The 18227-nt window shown below is 42.2% G+C and overlaps 2 protein-coding genes across 2 annotated transcripts; both read right to left on the bottom strand.

Annotated features, from left to right (window-relative positions):
• Positions 1–751: 751 nt before the first annotated feature.
• Positions 752–5831, bottom strand: LOC115171564 (PDZ domain-containing protein GIPC1). Its single transcript, XM_029728511.1, has 7 exons — positions 5355–5831; positions 4445–4974; positions 4152–4337; positions 3679–3859; positions 3366–3478; positions 3194–3275; positions 752–2722 (listed from the first exon to the last, which is right to left on the bottom strand). Exons 2-7 carry the CDS (start codon positions 4742–4744, stop codon positions 2571–2573), a joined length of 1014 nt encoding a protein of 337 aa, XP_029584371.1. The 5' UTR covers positions 4745–4974; positions 5355–5831; the 3' UTR covers positions 752–2570.
• Positions 5832–11281: 5450 nt separating this feature from the next.
• LOC115171562 (dnaJ homolog subfamily B member 1) lies at positions 11282–17002 on the bottom strand. The gene is made up of 3 exons (XM_029728510.1): positions 16448–17002; positions 15242–15840; positions 11282–11799 (listed from the first exon to the last, which is right to left on the bottom strand). The coding sequence occupies exons 1-3, from the start codon at positions 16656–16658 to the stop codon at positions 11569–11571; spliced, it is 1041 nt and encodes a 346-aa protein (XP_029584370.1). The 5' UTR covers positions 16659–17002; the 3' UTR covers positions 11282–11568.
• Positions 17003–18227: the final 1225 nt, after the last annotated feature.

The following is an 18227-nucleotide window of genomic DNA, read 5'->3' as shown; positions in this document are numbered from 1 at the left end:
CACACCCACATAAAACACACACACATAAACACCCACACACACCCATAAACACACACACACACACACACCCATAAACACACACAAACACACCCACACACACACCCACATAACACACACCCACATAAACACACCCACACCAACACACACCCACACACACACAAAACACACACACACCCACATAAACACACACCCACACACACACACCCACATAAACACACACCCACACACACCCATAAACACACACACACACACACACACACCCATAAACACACACACACACACACACCCATAAACACACCCATAAACACACACACACACACACCCATAAACACACACACACACACACACCCATAAACACACACACACACACACACCCATAAACACACACACACACACCCATAAACACACACACACACACACCCATAAACACACACACACACACACCCATAAACACACACACACACACACACACACACCCATAAACACACACACACACACACACACACACACACACCCATAAACACACACACACACACCCCCACACACACCCATAAACACACACACACCCACATAAACACACACCCACATAAACACACACACACACACATAAACACACACACACACCCACACCCATAAACACACACACACACACATACCCACAACCATAAACACACACCCACACCCACAAACACACACACACCAATAAACACACACACACACACACCCATAAACACACAGCACTCCAGACATCTTATTTCATAATCTTTGTCATTATTATTGCCATTATAAATCAGACATTGTAATAGAAAGCCATACCAAAACAATGTCCTCAGTATTACAGTGCCTATTATCAGTATTTTATGACAGTAACCATCTAGATATACTTCAACAGCATTGGAAGACAGAAAAACAACCAAACAATTTACTACAAAAATATGTTGTTCATTCAGAGATAGACTATGGAAAAGATAAAACCCCAAAAAGTTAGAAAATATTTATTTTCATATGATGAGTAATTATTTTCTATATCTTGGAACTTTGACCCATATTGCATGTTTTTTATTCATCTATAAAGAAGTCACTAAAAGTAGTTTGGTTTGATAATGACATTGTGTCCCTATGGTAGTGTCCAGGTTCTTTCCTAAAGTAACAGTGTTGGACTTGGTCCTTCATTTCATTGCAGAATTGCATAATGGTGCATTTTTCTTTCATTACTTGACCGCTCCATGACTTATGTGCATCACTATTTGGCTCCTTCATGTTGAGACTGTCTGGTCCCTAAAAAATGCAGTCTATTGGAAATGCCAACGCTTTTGGCATGGATATCAGTTGTCATTTTTACCACCAACTCAATTAAAACAGAGGAAATTCCTCATCAGTTACACAACTCCTTTTCATTTAAAACACCACTCCTTTAAAAAAAAATCCTGCAAAAAACATTTCTAAAAAATTAAAAATTAAAAGCTCACACAGTCTACCAATAAGTCAATAGTTTTTTTTTACTTATTTTTTTTTTTAAACATGTACTTCAAATTCTTGATTATTCTTGTAATACTGTAATATAACACTGCTTTTCTTAATACTGGAGTTTCCCTGGCAAAGAGGACCATTTAAGTATTAACCAGACTATCTCTGTTAACAGACGGATGTGCTACAAGTAAAGTGCAGCTTGTTTCTATACCTTATTCACTTCAGAAAAACTGATAGTGATTGTAGTTTGAACCATAGAAAAAGCTGCAGCTAATTTTGTAGTGACAACCTTCAGCAGCCAAAACACTCCTTCAATAGTGAAACTCAACGGCACATAAAACCAAAAAAACTCACAACGAGGAGACAAACAATAATAGCACGGGCTAATAAGACAGTTTTTTCTGACCATGAGATTTGACCAGAACATTCTGGGCCTGAGCGTCTCAATACGCCTCTCTCTGAACAACACTGCACAGAACACAAATAGTGTAGTCCGGTTCTATGCACCAGTGCTATGTAGTGAGTGACTGCTCCAGTGAAGTACAATGCACTTTTCTTATATTTTCTACAGCGCAGCGCAACACAGTGCAAAGTGGGGGGGGGGGGGGGAAATCACAGTTTGTTTGAACTCAAACTTCAAAAGGTAGGTGTATGTAAGCCGTGGTCCCTCACTTCTCCCACTTGTTGTTCTCGGGATTGTTCCTCAGAGGACTAGTGGAACAAAGACCTGGGAGTTAACATGTGACGTGTTCAATGTCAGGAGGTGTGTCCACAACCACAAGACCTGGAAGAAAATTGAACAGCACTTGCTGTTTGAAAACAATAACCTCCACGTATTGCATTCAATAGTCTGATGAGAGTATTTTCAGCCTGATCGAGTGATCAGAGCTAGTGATCAGAGTCTTCTATCCTCTCCCATACACTGTCTCTATCCTCCCAAAGTCTCCCCCAACAGTATCCCAACAAGTGTAGTAAACTCCACGTAAAAAATAATACGTACACAGAAAACAATAAGTAAATCACATGATGGTAGTGTGGTGTTTCCTGGTAGTTCTGTTTGTTGCAGGTTGGTGCCTCAGCATTCAAAACCACACAGGTTGTTACAGCCGGCCGACCTTGGCGTCCCCGATGGCACCCCAGACGTCAAAAACAAATTCATCCGGGAAGGCGAAGTCACCAAGAGTCTCGTCCAACGCCTCGGCAAACTCATCTGGGTTCTTTTTGTCCTTCCCCAGCTCCACCATTGTAGCAGCTGACAGTGAGGGAGAGGGGTTAGACAGGGGTCAACCACAGCACAACAAAGTAATAGGAAGTTAAATAGTTAACCAAATAGCTACCGAGACTATCTGCATTGACTCTTTTTGCACTAACTTTGCCTCATCACATACATTTATTATATGTCACTTTATTCCTAGTGAAATGTACATATCTACCTCGTACCCTGCAAATCGACTCAGTACTGGTATCCCGTGTATATTGCCAAGTTATCGTTACTCATTGTGTATCTATTATTACATGTTTTACTTTTCTATTATTTCTCAATTTCTTTCTCTCTACATTGTTGGGAAGGGTCCGTAAGTAAGCATTTCACCGTTAGTCTACACCTGTTGTTGACGAAGCATGTAACAAATAAAATTTGAAGTGGTAACACACAAGTCACCACTTTGCTAACAGGAGCTGCATGATGTGTGAATCACACGTATACACACACTGTCTCCCTTACCCAGCTCACTGTCTCTGATGCCCATGTAACTCTCCAGGAGGTCATCCACTTTCTCTATGGCCTTCTCCTCAAACGCAGAGGGCTGACAAACAAATACCACAAACATAGTCATGACCTGAAACCATGTTTACCTTATTAACGGTAATAGAAGAACCAACACACACACACTCACCAGCTCCTCCACAGTGGCTGGGCCTTTGGAGCGTAAACGCAGGGTGCCCTTCCCTGTCCCCAGCTGGGTTCCTGAGCCAGCCCGGGCCCCTCCTGACCTCTGGCTGATCATGTCTACAGGTAAGGGAGACAACATAACATGTCAAAGGAGCATCAGGTTTCTGACCTCCTAATTCTATATCTAGCTAGTCAATGATAATATAAGAGCAATTAGTAAAAGGCATTACAAAGTTTGATAACTGCTGACTCATTCCTAAATATAATATGATTCATAATTATTTTGTCAGCACACACAATCTCACAAACAAACCCACCGAAGGCTTTCAAGGGCTCCACCATCTTGAGAACAAAGTCCTTCCCCTTGGGCAGCTCCTTGAGCATCTTGGCCACCTCGTAGTGTCGACAGCCAATGAGACTGTGGCCGTTGATGGACTCAATCATGTCTCCCACGTTGATGACCTGGATCTGATGGACCACGCTACCCTCCCTTATTCTCTGGAAGGGACAGGATGAGACAAAGTAAAAATCCACAATTTCACAATTTGCCAATTTGGCAGTGGGCATCATAAACAACTCTATAATGTGCATAGGCAACTAACTAACATCTTATATTCAGTCTACTGTACATTCCACACTGTCGCTGCAATTGAGGCTCTGCATTTCAAACGCTCCCATTTTGTTCCATTTTTAGTCCTCTGTGTGTGATGCTGACGCATTTCCTTCCACTGCCAGACCTAACAGAGGTGAGACACAGACGACTCATTTCCTAGCCAGTAACCATGCCCACCTTGATGAAGGCGTATCCAGCTCCATTATCAGTGATGGTCAACCCCAGGGCGTCCTCCCCCTTGAACACCTCCACCTCCTTCCTTTGGCCTTTGATATGGGCAAAAATAAAGTCCTCCAGCCCAATCTGACCCCCCAGTAACTTGTCCATGTCCACCTTGTGAGTGTTCAGAGTGCAGAACATCACCTGAAGAGTTAGAAAGTGAGTCAGTAAAGGGACAAACTGAAGCAAATCTCTCTCTCTCTCTCTCACACACACACACACACACATACGTCAGTCGTCATATTGTTCACCTCTGGTGGTGCGATCCCAAAGGCCTCTCCGATCTTGGTGTAAAGCTCTCGCACGTTGCTGAAGCCCTCGATGCGTCCCGTGGGGCTACCGTGTGCTAGCTGGGTGTGGAAGATCAGACGAGGTCTCAGGCTGGTGGGTGGGGGTGGCAGACCCTCCTGGGTAGTACCCTCCCCGAGCCCCACACCACCTCCATCCAGGCCGTCCATTCCTGGGACATTAAGGCCCGCTCGGATTGGCTCGGCTTCCTCGTTCTCCACTAGTGGAGATGCTTTCTTCCTTCTACCCAATCCAAGAGGCATTTTTATCCTTCTGTCTGTCTGTCGGTGGACGTGAACAGATGCTGCTTTGGTAGGTAGCCAAAGGTCCTGTCCAGCATAGGACTCTCTCAAGTCTTCTAACACCTGATGATTCACCACTGAACCCCAGCTATCTCTTGATGGTGGTAGCTGTAGCTACCTACTGCTGTTGTTGGGACAAAACTTGTTTCCAGCAACTTCAAGTGTATTGCAACTACACATTCAGAGTGCATCTGCGAACAGATTGTGACAGGTTAGTTAAACATTACTACCAAACCCCATAGCTGGTGCATCACATCACAATACACTGGAAGATACTCGTTTTTGAACGCTATCAAAACGCCCAGGAGCTAACTTGCCAGCTAGCTAGCTCACCCTTAAAACACTTATTCAGCCTACTTGTCTTGCCATCAAATTACATGGCATTAGACAAGATGATAAACATCTAAACTTGAATCAGAGATTGCACTTAATTTGACACACCTATTTTTTCTTTAAACAGATTGTCAGCTAGGTAGCTAACTTGTTAGCTAGTTAGCTTGTTGGCTAACACAATATTAGCTGCTAGCTAGCTGAGAATGAAGGAATATAGCAGTCAAGGTAAGCATCTTACCAGAGCTTTAGCTAGCTAACTCGCTGTACGAAGTGATTGATTCAATCCAGACGTGAAATGGAACATCAAAACACTAGGTTACTTCTTGATCCAAAGGTTGTGGAAGTAAAGTTACATCGCATTTGAATCGCTAGTCTTGTGAGATACGCTAACAAGAAAATGAGAGGAAAGGAAGATCTGATGTTATGTATGTTGTTCAGCAGGGATGTTTTCATTAGATAGCCCAGCCATAAAGTCCAAATTGGCTATGTCGAGAGAAAAAAAAGGAAAACAAAAATGTGCTTTTTGTTATTTTATTTATGTTTGGGGGTTAGGAATAAGGTTAGCAGTGAGGTTAAGTTTAAAATCAGATTTTAAGAAGAGCAATAGTAGAAACAGGCGGGGTTTATTACTTTGCGGCTGTGGTAACAATTGACGACAGCAGGGGTGGAACTTCAGCACTGTATAATGGCCTCCTCCACTATAGGATTCCTCTCCTCGTCTCTAGCTCTTTGATGCCCCCTACTGTAAGGCAGGTTTTTTAAACCCTCTGTCCTAGGAATTCCAATAGTCCTCCTGGCATGAATAATTCATCTACACTGCCTGTAATGCATTTTATAATCTGTCTAGTATAGATGGCAGACAGAATCAAAAGCTGAGCATTTTCAGTAAAAGCCTAACTTGTAACAGATTCAGTTCCCATATGTCTCTCACTCTGTTTAACCCCTGGATGTGGATGTGTGTTTTTCAGATTGCTTGTTTGACAATCTGCTCCAGGTAGAACAAAATGCGCTATGTTACAATGGTGCTTTGACCCTAATCCAGTTAGCTAGTCCCTAGTTGTTAAATCAAATCAAACTTTGTCACATGCGCCGAATACAACAAGTGTAGAATTTACCGTGAACTGCTTACTTACAAACCCGTAACCAACAGTGCAAATAAACTAAAATAACACAATAATGAGGCTATATACAGGGGGTGACTAATAACATTTGATTTGGTACAGAGTCAGTGTGCAGGAAAGCAAAAAGTAGCTGGTTCCCGCCCCACGGGGGGCAGAATTAAATCCACTCGGTTACTTTAAAAGTTTGACATGGCCCCAAATAAAACAGAACTACAACATTTTGTACAATTTTATTTGAGATTTACAAGTTTGCCAGTCTTTGCAACAACTAAAATACCACAAAATGCCAAGGGGACCTCATTTGTTCAAAGGATAGGACAAATAAAATAAAATGTTCAGTTTCATACAAATTAAAAGTGGACTGCTAACACCTATTTGTCAAATACAATTCTGGGTGCCTAATAATAATAATAAAGAATGTCTGCAAATTTTATAAAAACAACTTAAACTTTTCCATCATAGGAAAACATTTGCAAATAAAGCAAATATTTTTTTACAAAAAAGTTAAACCGAGATTACACATCTCTACATTCATGTTAAACCACATTTATCTGTTAAAATGAAATAAGAGTGGAACTCCACTTGGAGTGGAATGATAAATGGGTAAGTGTTGACTGATCATTACAACCTCAATGAAAATCAAATTCATTACATCTCGCAACGGAAACCATTTAGCGTTTGAGAACCAAACAGCACGAAACGGTGCGGGATCTACCTGAATTTGTCCAATAAAAATAATTTGTTACAAAACATTTTCCGTTTGGCGTAAACCTTTTGTGCAACAGATGAAACGTTTTTCAACAGAATCAGCGTAATGAATGCACCCCAGGTTAAAATATGTGTTTCAAGTACTTGAAAATGTAACATTGTTCAAATAATTCAGACATATTTTAACAATACAACTGACTCACTACTTGGCTATTTTACAGTTTGTCAACTGTCATTTTTGGAATGATTTTCTTATTTACCACAGATGCTTACTTAGGCTTGCTTTATCTCAAACAATGTGCTTCAAAAATCAGTTCACTACTTACTGTAGGCTGCGTTCACACAGGCAGCCCAATTCTGATCTATTTTCCACTAATTTGGTATTTTGACCAATCACATCGGATCTTTTAGCAGCAGATCTTTTTAAGAGCTGATCTGATTGGTCAAGATACAATTTAGTGGGGGAAAAAGCTCAGAATTGGGGCCCGTCTAAACGCAGCCATATTTGGCAAGTCATTGTTTGCTCTGCAGTGTGTAAGAAGTACAGGATATGACAAAATAAAAAGGATGAAGATTATCTAACAGAAATGGTTTGCATAGAGGTTCCGAAGTAGCAGTAGCTATAATTTTCACAGCTTTAACAGAGTTAAAGAGAGAATTTAAACAGCTAAAATGCACCGCAGTTTTGAACAGCTTCTAAAGTGTCACTGCAGAGTAAACACACCTACAAGTTTCACTGGAGAATGGGCATACAAGTTCATCATACTTACAACAATAGTGATTCTCAAGTTAAATGTAAGGGGTCCTACAGAGGTCAAAACACATCACACCATCTTCTTAATAGTATTTCACAATAAGATGGCGCACGTTTGTCTATATATATATATACACACACACACACACACACACACACACAAACGAGTTCAATCTCACATGCGTGACGTGAGATTTGGCACAAAATAGATAACGCGCCCTTGAATAACTAAAATCTATACAACTGGAGAAGCTACACTACATGGCCAAAAGTATGTGGACACCTGCTTGATGAACATCTTATTCCAAAACCATGGGCATTAATATGGACTTGGTCCCTCCCTTTGCTGCTATAACAGCCTCCACTCTTCTGGGAAGGCTTTCCACCAGATGTTGGAACATTGGAAGCAAGTCCCCGCAGTATTCAGCCACAAGAGCATTAGTGAGGTCGGACACCGATGTTGGGCGATTAGACCTGGGTCGGCGTGCCATTTCATACCAAAGGTGTTCAATAGAGTTGAGGACAGGGCTCTATGCAGGCCAGTCAAGTTCTTCCACACTGATCTCGACAAACCATTTCTGTATGGACCTTGCTTTGTGCACGGGGGCATTGTCATGCTGAAACAGGAAAGAGCCTTCCCCAAACTGTTGCCACAAAATTGGAAGCACAGAATCGTCTAGAATGTCATTGTCTGTTGTAGCGTTAAGATTTCCCTTCACTGGAACTAAGGGGCCTAGCCCGAACCATGAAAAACAGCCCCAGACCATTATTCCTCCTCCACCAAAGTTTACAGTTGGCACTTTGCAGTCGGGCAGGTAGTGTTCTCTTGGCATCCGCCAAACCCAGATAGGACTGCCAGATGGTGAAGCGTGTTTCATCACTCCAGATAACGCATTTCCACTGCTCCAGAGTCCAATGGCGGCGAGCTTTACACAACTCCAGCCGATGCTTGGCATTGCGCATGGTGATCTTGTGTGAGGCTGCTCGGCCATGGAAACCCATTTCATGAAGCTCTCAATGAACAGTTATTGTAGTGACTTTTCTTCCAGAGGCCGGTTGAAACTCAGTAGTGAGTGTTGTAACCGAGGACAGATGATTTGTACCTGCTTCCGTGGCCCCGTTCTGTGAGCTTGTGTGGCCTACCACTTCGACGGCTGAGCTGTTGTTGCTCCTAGATGTTTCCACTTCACAATAACAGCACTTACAGTTGACTGGGGCAGCTCTAGCAGTGCAGAAATTTGACGAACTGACTTGTTGGAAAGTTGGCATCCTATGACGGTGCCACATTGAATGTCACTGAGCTCTTCAGTAGACAATGTTTGTCTATTGAGACTGTATAACTGTGTGCTAGATTTTATACACCCGTCAGCAATGAGTGTGCCTGAAATAGCCAAATCCACTCATTTGAAGGGTTGTCCACTCACTTTTGGACATGTAGTGTATCAAGTATGTGGAATCTGTTGCCTGGAGTGACTTCCTAAAAATGTTTATTCATACCTCATTCTCTGGGTTAGTTTGAACATGATTTGCAAGTTGTGCTCAAGAATCCCCAGTATTGCCCCTCCCATTTAAGCACAAAGAATTTTCTGAATTCTATTTGCTCTAGTTCCCCAACATAACTCAGTTTCAGAATCTCTCGCATACATCACTGCAAAAATAATACCGGTGACACCAAAGATATAGAGTGCCTTCGAAAAATATTCAGACCCCTGGACTTTTCCAAATTTCGTTACGTTACAGCCTTATTCTAAAATTGATTAAATAAAAAAATCCTCAGCAATTTACACACAATACCCCATAATGACAAAGCAAAACATTTTTTTATGTTACCAAATGTTTAAAACCTATAAAACAGAAATACCTTATTTACATAAGTATTCAGACCCTTTTATGAGACTCGAAATTGAGCTCAGGTGTATCTTGTTTCCATTTATCATCCTTGAGATGTTTCTACAACTTGGAGTCCACCTGTGCTAAATTCAATTGATTGGATTTGGAAAGGCACATAACTGTCTATAAAAAGGTTGCACAGTTGGCAGGGCATGTCACAGCAAAAACCAAGCCATGAGGTTGAAGGAATTGTCCGTAGAGCTCCGAGACAGGATTGTGTCAAGGCACAGATCTGGGGAAGGGTACCAAAAAGGGTCCCCAAGAACACAGTGGCCCTGCATCATTCTTAAATGGAAGAAGTTTGGAACCACCGAGACTCTTCCTAGAACTGGCCCCCCAGCCAAACTGAGCAATCGGGGGAAAAGGGCCTTGGTCAGGGAGGTGACCTGATGGTCACTCTGACAGAGCTCTAGAGTTCCTAAGTGGAGATGTGAGAACCTTCCAGAAGGACAACCATCCCTGCAGCACTCCACCACATCAGGCCTTTATGGTAGAGTGGCCAGACGGAAGCCACTCCTCAGTAAAAGGCACATGACAGCCCGCTTGGAGTTTGCCAAAAGGCACCTAAAGACTCAGACCATGAGAAACAAGATTCTCTGGTCTGACGAAACCAAAAATGAACTCTCTGGCCTGAATGCCAAGCGTCACGTCTGGAGGAATCCTGGCACCATCCCTTCGGTGAAGCATGGTGGTGGCAGCATCATGCTGTGGGGATGTTTAACAGCGGCAGGGACTGGGAGACTAGTCAGGATCGAAGCACAGATAAACAGAGCAAAGTACAGAGAGATCCTTGATGAAAACCTGCTCCAGAGCACTCAGGACCTCAGACTGGGGTGAAGGGGTCATTGTCCTTCCAACAACCATAAACACACAGCCAAGACAACGCAGGAGTGGCTTCGGGACAAGTCTCTGAATGTCCTTGAGTTGCCCAGCCAGAGCCCAGATTTGAACCAGATCAAACATCTCTGGAGAGAGCTGAAAATAGCTGTGCAGCAACGCTCCCCATCCAACCTGATAGAGCCTGAGAGGATCTGCAGAGAAGAATGGGGGAAACTCCCCAAATACAGGTGTGCCAAGCTTGTAGCGTCATACCCAAGAAGACTCGAGGCTGTAGTCGCTGCCAAAGGTGCTTCAACAAAGTATTGAGTAAAGGGTCTGAATACTTATGTAAATGTGCTAAGTTTGATAAAAAATGTATTCTAAAACATTTCTAAAAACCTGTTTTTGCTTTGTCATTATGGTGTATTTTGTGTAGATTGATGAGAAGAAAAAACAATTTTAATCAATTATAGAATTAGGCTGTAATGTAACAAAATGTGGAAAAAGTTGAGGGGTCTGAATACTTTCCGATGGCACTGTATGCATTGTATTTATAAGTATATCTACATTCAGATGTGTGTCACTGCTCCTGAGAGATATAGTTGATAAGTTGCCTGCAACAAATATTCTGGAAGCACTATCAAAACAACAGGATACCACACAAATTCCACGTCAGTGCTCTGTTTGCCACAGGCATCTTCAACTCTACCTATCCCTCGCACCTTATAACAACCAGCTCCAGTCATCTCTACATGGCCAGACCAACCCCTGCGCTATGCACAAACATTATTATCCAATGTCTAGCACTGGGTCCCCCAGAAGTGTCTTTATTTTCCCTTCCAATGGGAAATGGAATACTGTCAATAGGACATGTAGGTAATAAAATCTAAATGTTTTAATAATATTAAACAGGAAAAAATGATGAAGCAAACAGAACAGCTAACATCAGAGAACAGAGACCAACATGTTACTCTGTCAATATCTCATGGTGGTTAAATATATAACTGAATTATAATTTGGATCAAAGGTTGAATCAAAATAAACAGGTATAATTCCCAAACAACTATTCTGTTCTTTGGCCTAGGGTAAGGACAACTAATGGAGAAACACAACTGGCTGTCTTCGTGTTTGTTAGGTGTCTTCAAAAGCCACTTAGTCATTCAAGGAGGAAGAATCTGAGTCAGTGCATCGCGGGCACTCTGCCCCAAATTCTCAGGGAATTTCACTACAAACTCAAGCACCATGTCCCCCCTCTTCTCTGGGCACTTGGACAGGGGTAGTCCCTCTCCCACAATACGCTTCTTCATCCCAGGTTTGACCACGTCTCTGGAGGTCACAGTCACAGTCCTGCCGTCCAGAGTGGGAGCGCTGACCGTGCATCCACACAGTGCCTGATGGGAGAGAGAAATACAGATTGTCACAATTAGGTGTGTTATATTTTTTGTTAAAGAGTACAAGGCCTGGGAGTTGGGCTGGGCGATATATCGAATTAATTAGAAATTGTGTTTTAGCGCGATGTTCCAAATGCCTGTATCGTAAGTTTTTTGTTTATGAGCGTTTACGTCCGCTTGTTCTCATGACGTTGTCTTTTCGGTCTCGTCTCCTTCAAACCTTCTGTGCACCTACCCCATCTCTCTCTCACTCACACACACGCCCCTCACAATAACAAAGACGAAAGATCACTTCTTCCTCTGACAACAAGCAGTTTCAACTCGATATTTGCATTTGAGGTTTGGTCAAACAGAATGGGTGAGATGGACCCTGAAACACATTGGGACATTTTATTGTAAGAAAACGTAACCTTTCTAACGATACCCCTTTTATGTCTCAACTCCCAAAATTTGGCGCAGAGCACACCCTTATAAAACGAGACATGATTGTGGAAAATGTATGCTCAGTTTGGTGCTAGCGGTGCATTTTAGCCACGGACTGCTAGCTGTCTAGTCGGTGTTTTATAAACATTTTGTAGGCTAAGAATGGGCTTCAAATTTGCATTGTCAAATTCAGTCATATACGATATATTAAAATGTATATGTTTCCATGTGAATTAACTTACCATATCATATGCCAGTTTAACGTATTTGACGGCCAAAAAGCAGCACACAGCCGAAAAGTTACCACTGTTTTATTAGAACTACACACATGAACTACATCTCCCACCAGCTATACATCTCCCTTTCGACACCTTGTCGGTCTACAAACAAACAAAAAGTAGGCCTACTGGCTGGCCACGTTCAATAAAAAAACAAAAGTAACAGCGCAATTAAATATAAAATATCAAACAGCCTGTAACTAACAGGTTTTTACTGTCCTGTGAGTCAACTCGAGCAGGCATGCTAACAACGCTGCATGAGTTATAGTTCAAATGAGACTTTTCTAACTTTTGGCTATGTATCTTACTTCTTGAGTGGGATAAAAGGCATCGGGTATGAGTAAATCAATACACGAATATAATGATATATACTACCGTTCAAAAGTTTGGGGTCACTTAGAAATGTCCCTTTTGAAAGAAAAACAATTTGTCCATTAAAATTACATCAAATTGATCATAAATACAGTGTAGACATTGTTTATGTTGTAAATGACTATTGTAGTTGGAAACGGCTGATTTTTTATGGAATATCCACATAGGCGTACAGAGGCCCATTATCAGCCACCATCACTCCTGTGTTCCAATGGCACATTATGTTAGCTAATCCAAGTTTATCATTTTAAAAGGCTAATTCATCATTAGAAAACCCTTTTGCTGTGTGTACGCCTCAAGTCCTCAACTGGCAGCTTCATTAAATAGTACCTACAAAACACCAGTCTCATCGTCAACAGTGAAGAGGCGACTCCGGGATGCTGGCCTTCTAGGCAGAGTTTCTCTGTCCAGTGTGTGTTCTTTTGCCCATCTTAATATTTATTTTTTATTGGCCAGTCTGAGAATGGCCTTTTCTTTGCAACTCTGGGATGCTGGCCTTCTAGGCAGTCGCCTCTTCACCGTTGACGTTGAGACTGGTGTTTTGTGGGTACTATTTAATGAAGCTGCCAGTTGAAGACTTGTGAGGTGTCTGTTTCTCAAACTAGACACTAATGTACTTGTCCTTTTGCTCAGTTGTACACCGGGGCCTCCCACTCCTATTCTGGTTAGAGCCAGTTTGCGCTGTTCTGTGAAGGGAGTAGTACACACAGCGTTGTACAAGACCTTCAGTTTCTTGGCAATTTCTCACATGGAATAGCCTTCATTTCTCAGAACAAGAATAGACTAAAGAGTTTCAGAAGAAAGTTCTTTGTTTCTGGCCATTTTGAGCCTGTAATCGAACCCACAAATGCTGATGCTCCAGATACTCAACTAGTATAAAGATGGCCAGTTTTATTGCTTCTTTAAATCAGGACAACAGTTTTCAGCTGTGCTAACATAATTGCAAAAGGGTTTACTAATGACAAATTAGCCTTTTAAAATGATAAACTTGGATTAGCCAACACAACATGCCATTGGAACACAGGAGTGATGGTTGCTGATAATGGGCCTCTGTACACCTATGTAATTATTACATTAGAAATCTGCCATTTCCATCTACAATAGTCTTTTACAACATTAATGTCTACACTATATTTCTCATCAATTTGATGTTATTTTAAATGGACCAAATTGTTTGCTTTTCTTTCAGAAACAAATCAATTTCTAAGTGACCCCAAACTTTTGAACGGTAGTGTATATTGTAAAAACAACTAGCTGGAGCCATCTGAGCGGTCGGCTATGAATGCCCTTACCCGCTAGTACGTAATACTGATAATTTGTTCTGACTCGCTACAGGCTGTGCAGCAAGAACAGTACGAATGCTTCTTAGTCTAGGACTTTTATCTTCACCACCACACACTATAGTATTCACACACAAATCTTCAGTTTGTGGTTTTCTTGGATGCATTGTACCCACAATTATACTAAAATAAACACACATAACTTGGTCGACAGCCAAACTTGTGTCTTCATCTGCCGACAACGATAGCCACTCTGACCTGGAGTGGGTTGGGTCAGAGTCCAAATGTGCATTTTGGCACTCTAATTGGTGTAAACCAAGAGGCTGTGACAGACAGCTGAGAAGGGGAGAAATCACCCTAACAGGACTGTGGGGAGTCAGACATGGCCTGTTTTCTCTCACACAACCTTGTTTTCATAAATGTGATTATATAAGCTTGAACCCCATTCAAAAACATAGTACGGGATTTGCAACAGGAGGTAGTAAATACTAGTACTTTCATACCGTATTGGCAACTTGTTCTCATTCTGAGAAATAAGCATCTTCTTATCCATGTAGGTAGGCCACAAAGTGGACAGGCTAGCATTTTGTTCAAACAGTAGGAGACTGACAGGAGGGTGTGTTCATAACAGTTACTGTTCGAACTTGTTAGCAAGCAAATAGATCCAAGATGGCTAGATTTTAAATATAAAGATTAGCTAACTACTCATTTTTAGTGGATGTGCATCGTGTATGGTTCTGGTTACATTTTTTTACAAAAAGGGCATTTTCATACAGACAGACTTAAAATCCAGATCAGTGATTATTGCAAAAAAGCAAGTTAAACTGCTATAATAGAATTAATTATTAGTGGGTTGTGGAAGGCTTACATTTAGCCTAGGTATAATTTTACAAGCCATGAATTCATTATATTATTCCTGACTGTTTAAAATGTTTGAAATGCAGTGAACTGACCTTTAAATGGTGCAACAAAGCATATTTAGAGGAAAATATCATTACCATGATTACAGAGAATACAAGTGAAAGAGTTTAGTGGGTTATGTTTATGACTGATACAATGTTTAAGAAATCACAAAGACCAAGCACTCACATCTCTGAGGGACACTCTAGCAGGGTAGATGATATCGGAGCCATCCCGGCGGAACACAGGATGGGGTTTGTCTTTGACCACAAACACCACGTCAGCAGGAATGTTAGTGGGCGTCTCGTCTCCCTCCCTGGGGAAGGTGATCTTGGTCCCTTCCTTCCAGCCTCGCTTGATGTCCACTGTCAGGATCTTATCCTCGCTGCGCATGCTGCAGCCGTCCGGGTTCAGCCGCTTCCTGGAGATCTTCATCTTCTTGGTGCAGCCGGAGAACACCTCCTCCAGGCTCACCTTCAGCTCGTGCACCACCGGAGAATCTTTCTTCTTCTCACGGCCCCCGTGGGGACCCCCTGGTCGGGATTTGAAGGACCTCTGGTGTTGGTGGAACCCTCCCATTCCACCCGGCATGCCCCCCATACCAAATGCGGCAAAGGGGTCATCAGTGTCCATGTCATCGTCCCCGTTGCGTGCGAAGAACTGGTCGAATGGGCTGCGGCCACCAAAAAACTCCGTAAACATGGCGTGAGGATCTCCATGGAAGGTGTAGTTGTAGTTGTTGGGGCCATTGGGACCACCACCCCCGCCAGCTGTGTGCCCCTTCAGGCCTGTAAGAGTGAACACAACATCAAAATTGCTATTTTAGAACACAAGAACAAACATCAAAATGTTTATTTTAAATCCCTTTGAATCACTTATTCACAACACATTTTCAACACTTCCAGACATACCATCTCTCTAAATGAATACTGCTAAAGCATGCTACATTTCCACCTGTGTCTTCAGGGGTCACTGTGACAGAGCAGTGTTTCTGAAAAGGTGTTCTGCAATGTGTCACAGACCATGATCGGACGTGACAGAAGGAAGGAATTAACGTTGTGATGTGAACAAACTAGCCCCACTGACAGTTTGAACTCAGAATAAGCAGGAAAGTTCCAGCAAGTTCTCGAGAGAATTGTAGTGCCTCTGACTGTTTCCGGCGCTCAGTTGCTTCCAATATAATAACTACAATAGTTTATAGGGCTACACTCAAAGAAAAACACAAACAGTAACATTTAAATAATAACGTTAGCTAGAAGTTGTCAAAAACAACGGCCACGGCTGATACAGCTAGTAACGTTACATAGTTGGCAAACCTGACAACGTCGATTGCGCAAGACAGTTCAGGTTACAATGGTGCACCACACTGTGTGGAACCAAAAGTTGATGCGTTACCTTCTTCTCCATATCGGTCATATATATCCTTTTTCTTTGCGTCGCTGAGGACATCATAGGCCTCGGCGATCTCTTTGAATTTATCCTCAGCTCCAGTGGACTTGTTTTTATCAGGGTGATATCGCAAGGCCTGCTTTCGATACGCCTTCTTTATCTCGTCCTCAGAGGCGCCTTTCTGTATACCCAACACTTTATAATAGTCTTTACCCATTACAAGTATCTGTCAAGTAACGCTTGTTATTCAAAAAAACATCGTCAATTCACCAGTTAATCTTATATCAAAGGCTGTCAACCAACCACACTGAAATGTAGTGTTTGAAACTGGCTAGCTACTTAACCAGTTGACAGCTGCAAGCTAGCTACAAATCCGACCCTCCACGGTTTTTTTGGACCTATTAAACTATGGAGTTACATAAATATATCCCACTCTCTGCTGAATAAACCAATTTATGAGCTGAGATATCGTGGCTACTCAAAATCCGCTTTTCACCATGTCGCGAGCTAGCCACCATGTAAGAAACTTCCAGAACTACTGGTGCTGATACTGCTGTGACTATCGCGTTTCCACATTGACTGAAATCTCCGCCCCTTTCTACGTCATGCTTTCAAAATGGTCTGCTTTCAAGATCCTTGGGACGTCCCTACCCCAATGAAGTTGAAATGTATGAATGGTTGAAGTTCGGGTTAGGGTAGCCTCGTCGAGAACCAGGCGTGACAACGGGTTATGCTTGGCGTTAGGGTTTAGGGTAGGGACGTCCCAAGGATTCCGAATATCACGAACCCTGTCAAAATCAAGAACCCACGATTTACGCCCCACCATTCCCTGGCAGGAGTTGCTTGCACATATAAGAAGGAATCAACTGCATGTTCAGGGATGGACAACTAGCGGCCCAACCAGATTTTGCTTTGTTCCCCCAAAAGGGTCACCCCATACAGAACCAATCAGTCGATATAATCGAGAACAATCATCAGAAATCACGCGATATGAATCGGGCAGTAGGGCGCCGCCTGACCCACTGATTGCAATTGTATCGGGTAAAAGGGTAGGGCCGACTCTGACTGCATGTGTGGGTTACGGTGTTGGTACACAGACCCGCGAGCCACTGCAGACCCTCATGATGAGTTCATATTTTTTTGTGGCCCCCACCCCAATTAAAGTTGCCCATCACTGATGTAGATAATAATTTCATCACATTGTGGGTATCTGTGCCAAAGCTTTATAAATTATTGCATTAGCTAAAATAATATGAATGCATATTGTGACAAGACTATTGATATGTTGCATATCAAATGGCCACACGGTAGAATAATATAATAGTGTTCCTCTTGCAACGCCTAATTACATATCTTAAATATCCTACATATCTGTCATGACATGGAAAGATATTGGCTCTAAAATTACTACATGTCAGGACTTCTGGAAAATCAAGTAAAGTGATAATAATGCTGACTACCACAGAGGGGCAGCATTGCAGCTTCTTAAATCACGGAAACGGTAACATTATTCTCACGCTTCACTGGAGAGCCCCATAGCATGATAACCTGATATTCTCCAGTATCAGTTTGGATTCCAGGCTAATAATACGAGCCCACCGTACCATAACATCTGCTGCTAATCACAACGTCCAAAAAAACAAACTTGAACATGATGTTAAATTGAGATTATGAGAGAGCCATTTGTTTAAATCAATTGAATATGCTGGCAGCAACATGATAGGACAGCTTTCCCAACTCCTGTCCAGGTTTTCTAACGCCTGTCCAGGTATTCTAACTCCTGTCC

Source organism: Salmo trutta, chromosome 32 (genome assembly GCF_901001165.1).
Source record: "Salmo trutta chromosome 32, fSalTru1.1, whole genome shotgun sequence".
Classification (NCBI taxonomy): Eukaryota; Metazoa; Chordata; class Actinopteri; order Salmoniformes; family Salmonidae; genus Salmo; species Salmo trutta.
Note: the sequence above shows the minus strand (reverse complement) of the source record. Positions and strands in the feature narration are given on the sequence as shown.

What these genes read in the sequence shown, in the direction of transcription:
- LOC115171562 (XM_029728510.1), bottom strand. Translation starts at nt 16,658, where the DNA reads ATGGGTAAAGACTATTATAAAGTGTTGGGTATACAGAAAGGCGCCTCT. An exon ending in TGACCGATATGGAGAAGAAG is followed by an intron (nt 15,841 to 16,447) that starts GTAACGCATCAA and finishes TCACTCTTACAG; the next exon opens with GCCTGAAGGGGCACACAGCT. An exon ending in CTAGAGTGTCCCTCAGAGAT is followed by an intron (nt 11,800 to 15,241) that starts GTGAGTGCTTGG and finishes CTCTCCCATCAG; the next exon opens with GCACTGTGTGGATGCACGGT.
- LOC115171564 (XM_029728511.1), bottom strand. Translation starts at nt 4,744, where the DNA reads ATGCCTCTTGGATTGGGTAGAAGGAAGAAAGCATCTCCACTAGTGGAG. An exon ending in GGAGCCCTTGAAAGCCTTCG is followed by an intron (nt 3,479 to 3,678) that starts GTGGGTTTGTTT and finishes CCTTACCTGTAG; the next exon opens with ACATGATCAGCCAGAGGTCA. An exon ending in CAGCCACTGTGGAGGAGCTG is followed by an intron (nt 3,276 to 3,365) that starts GTGAGTGTGTGT and finishes TTTGTTTGTCAG; the next exon opens with CCCTCTGCGTTTGAGGAGAA.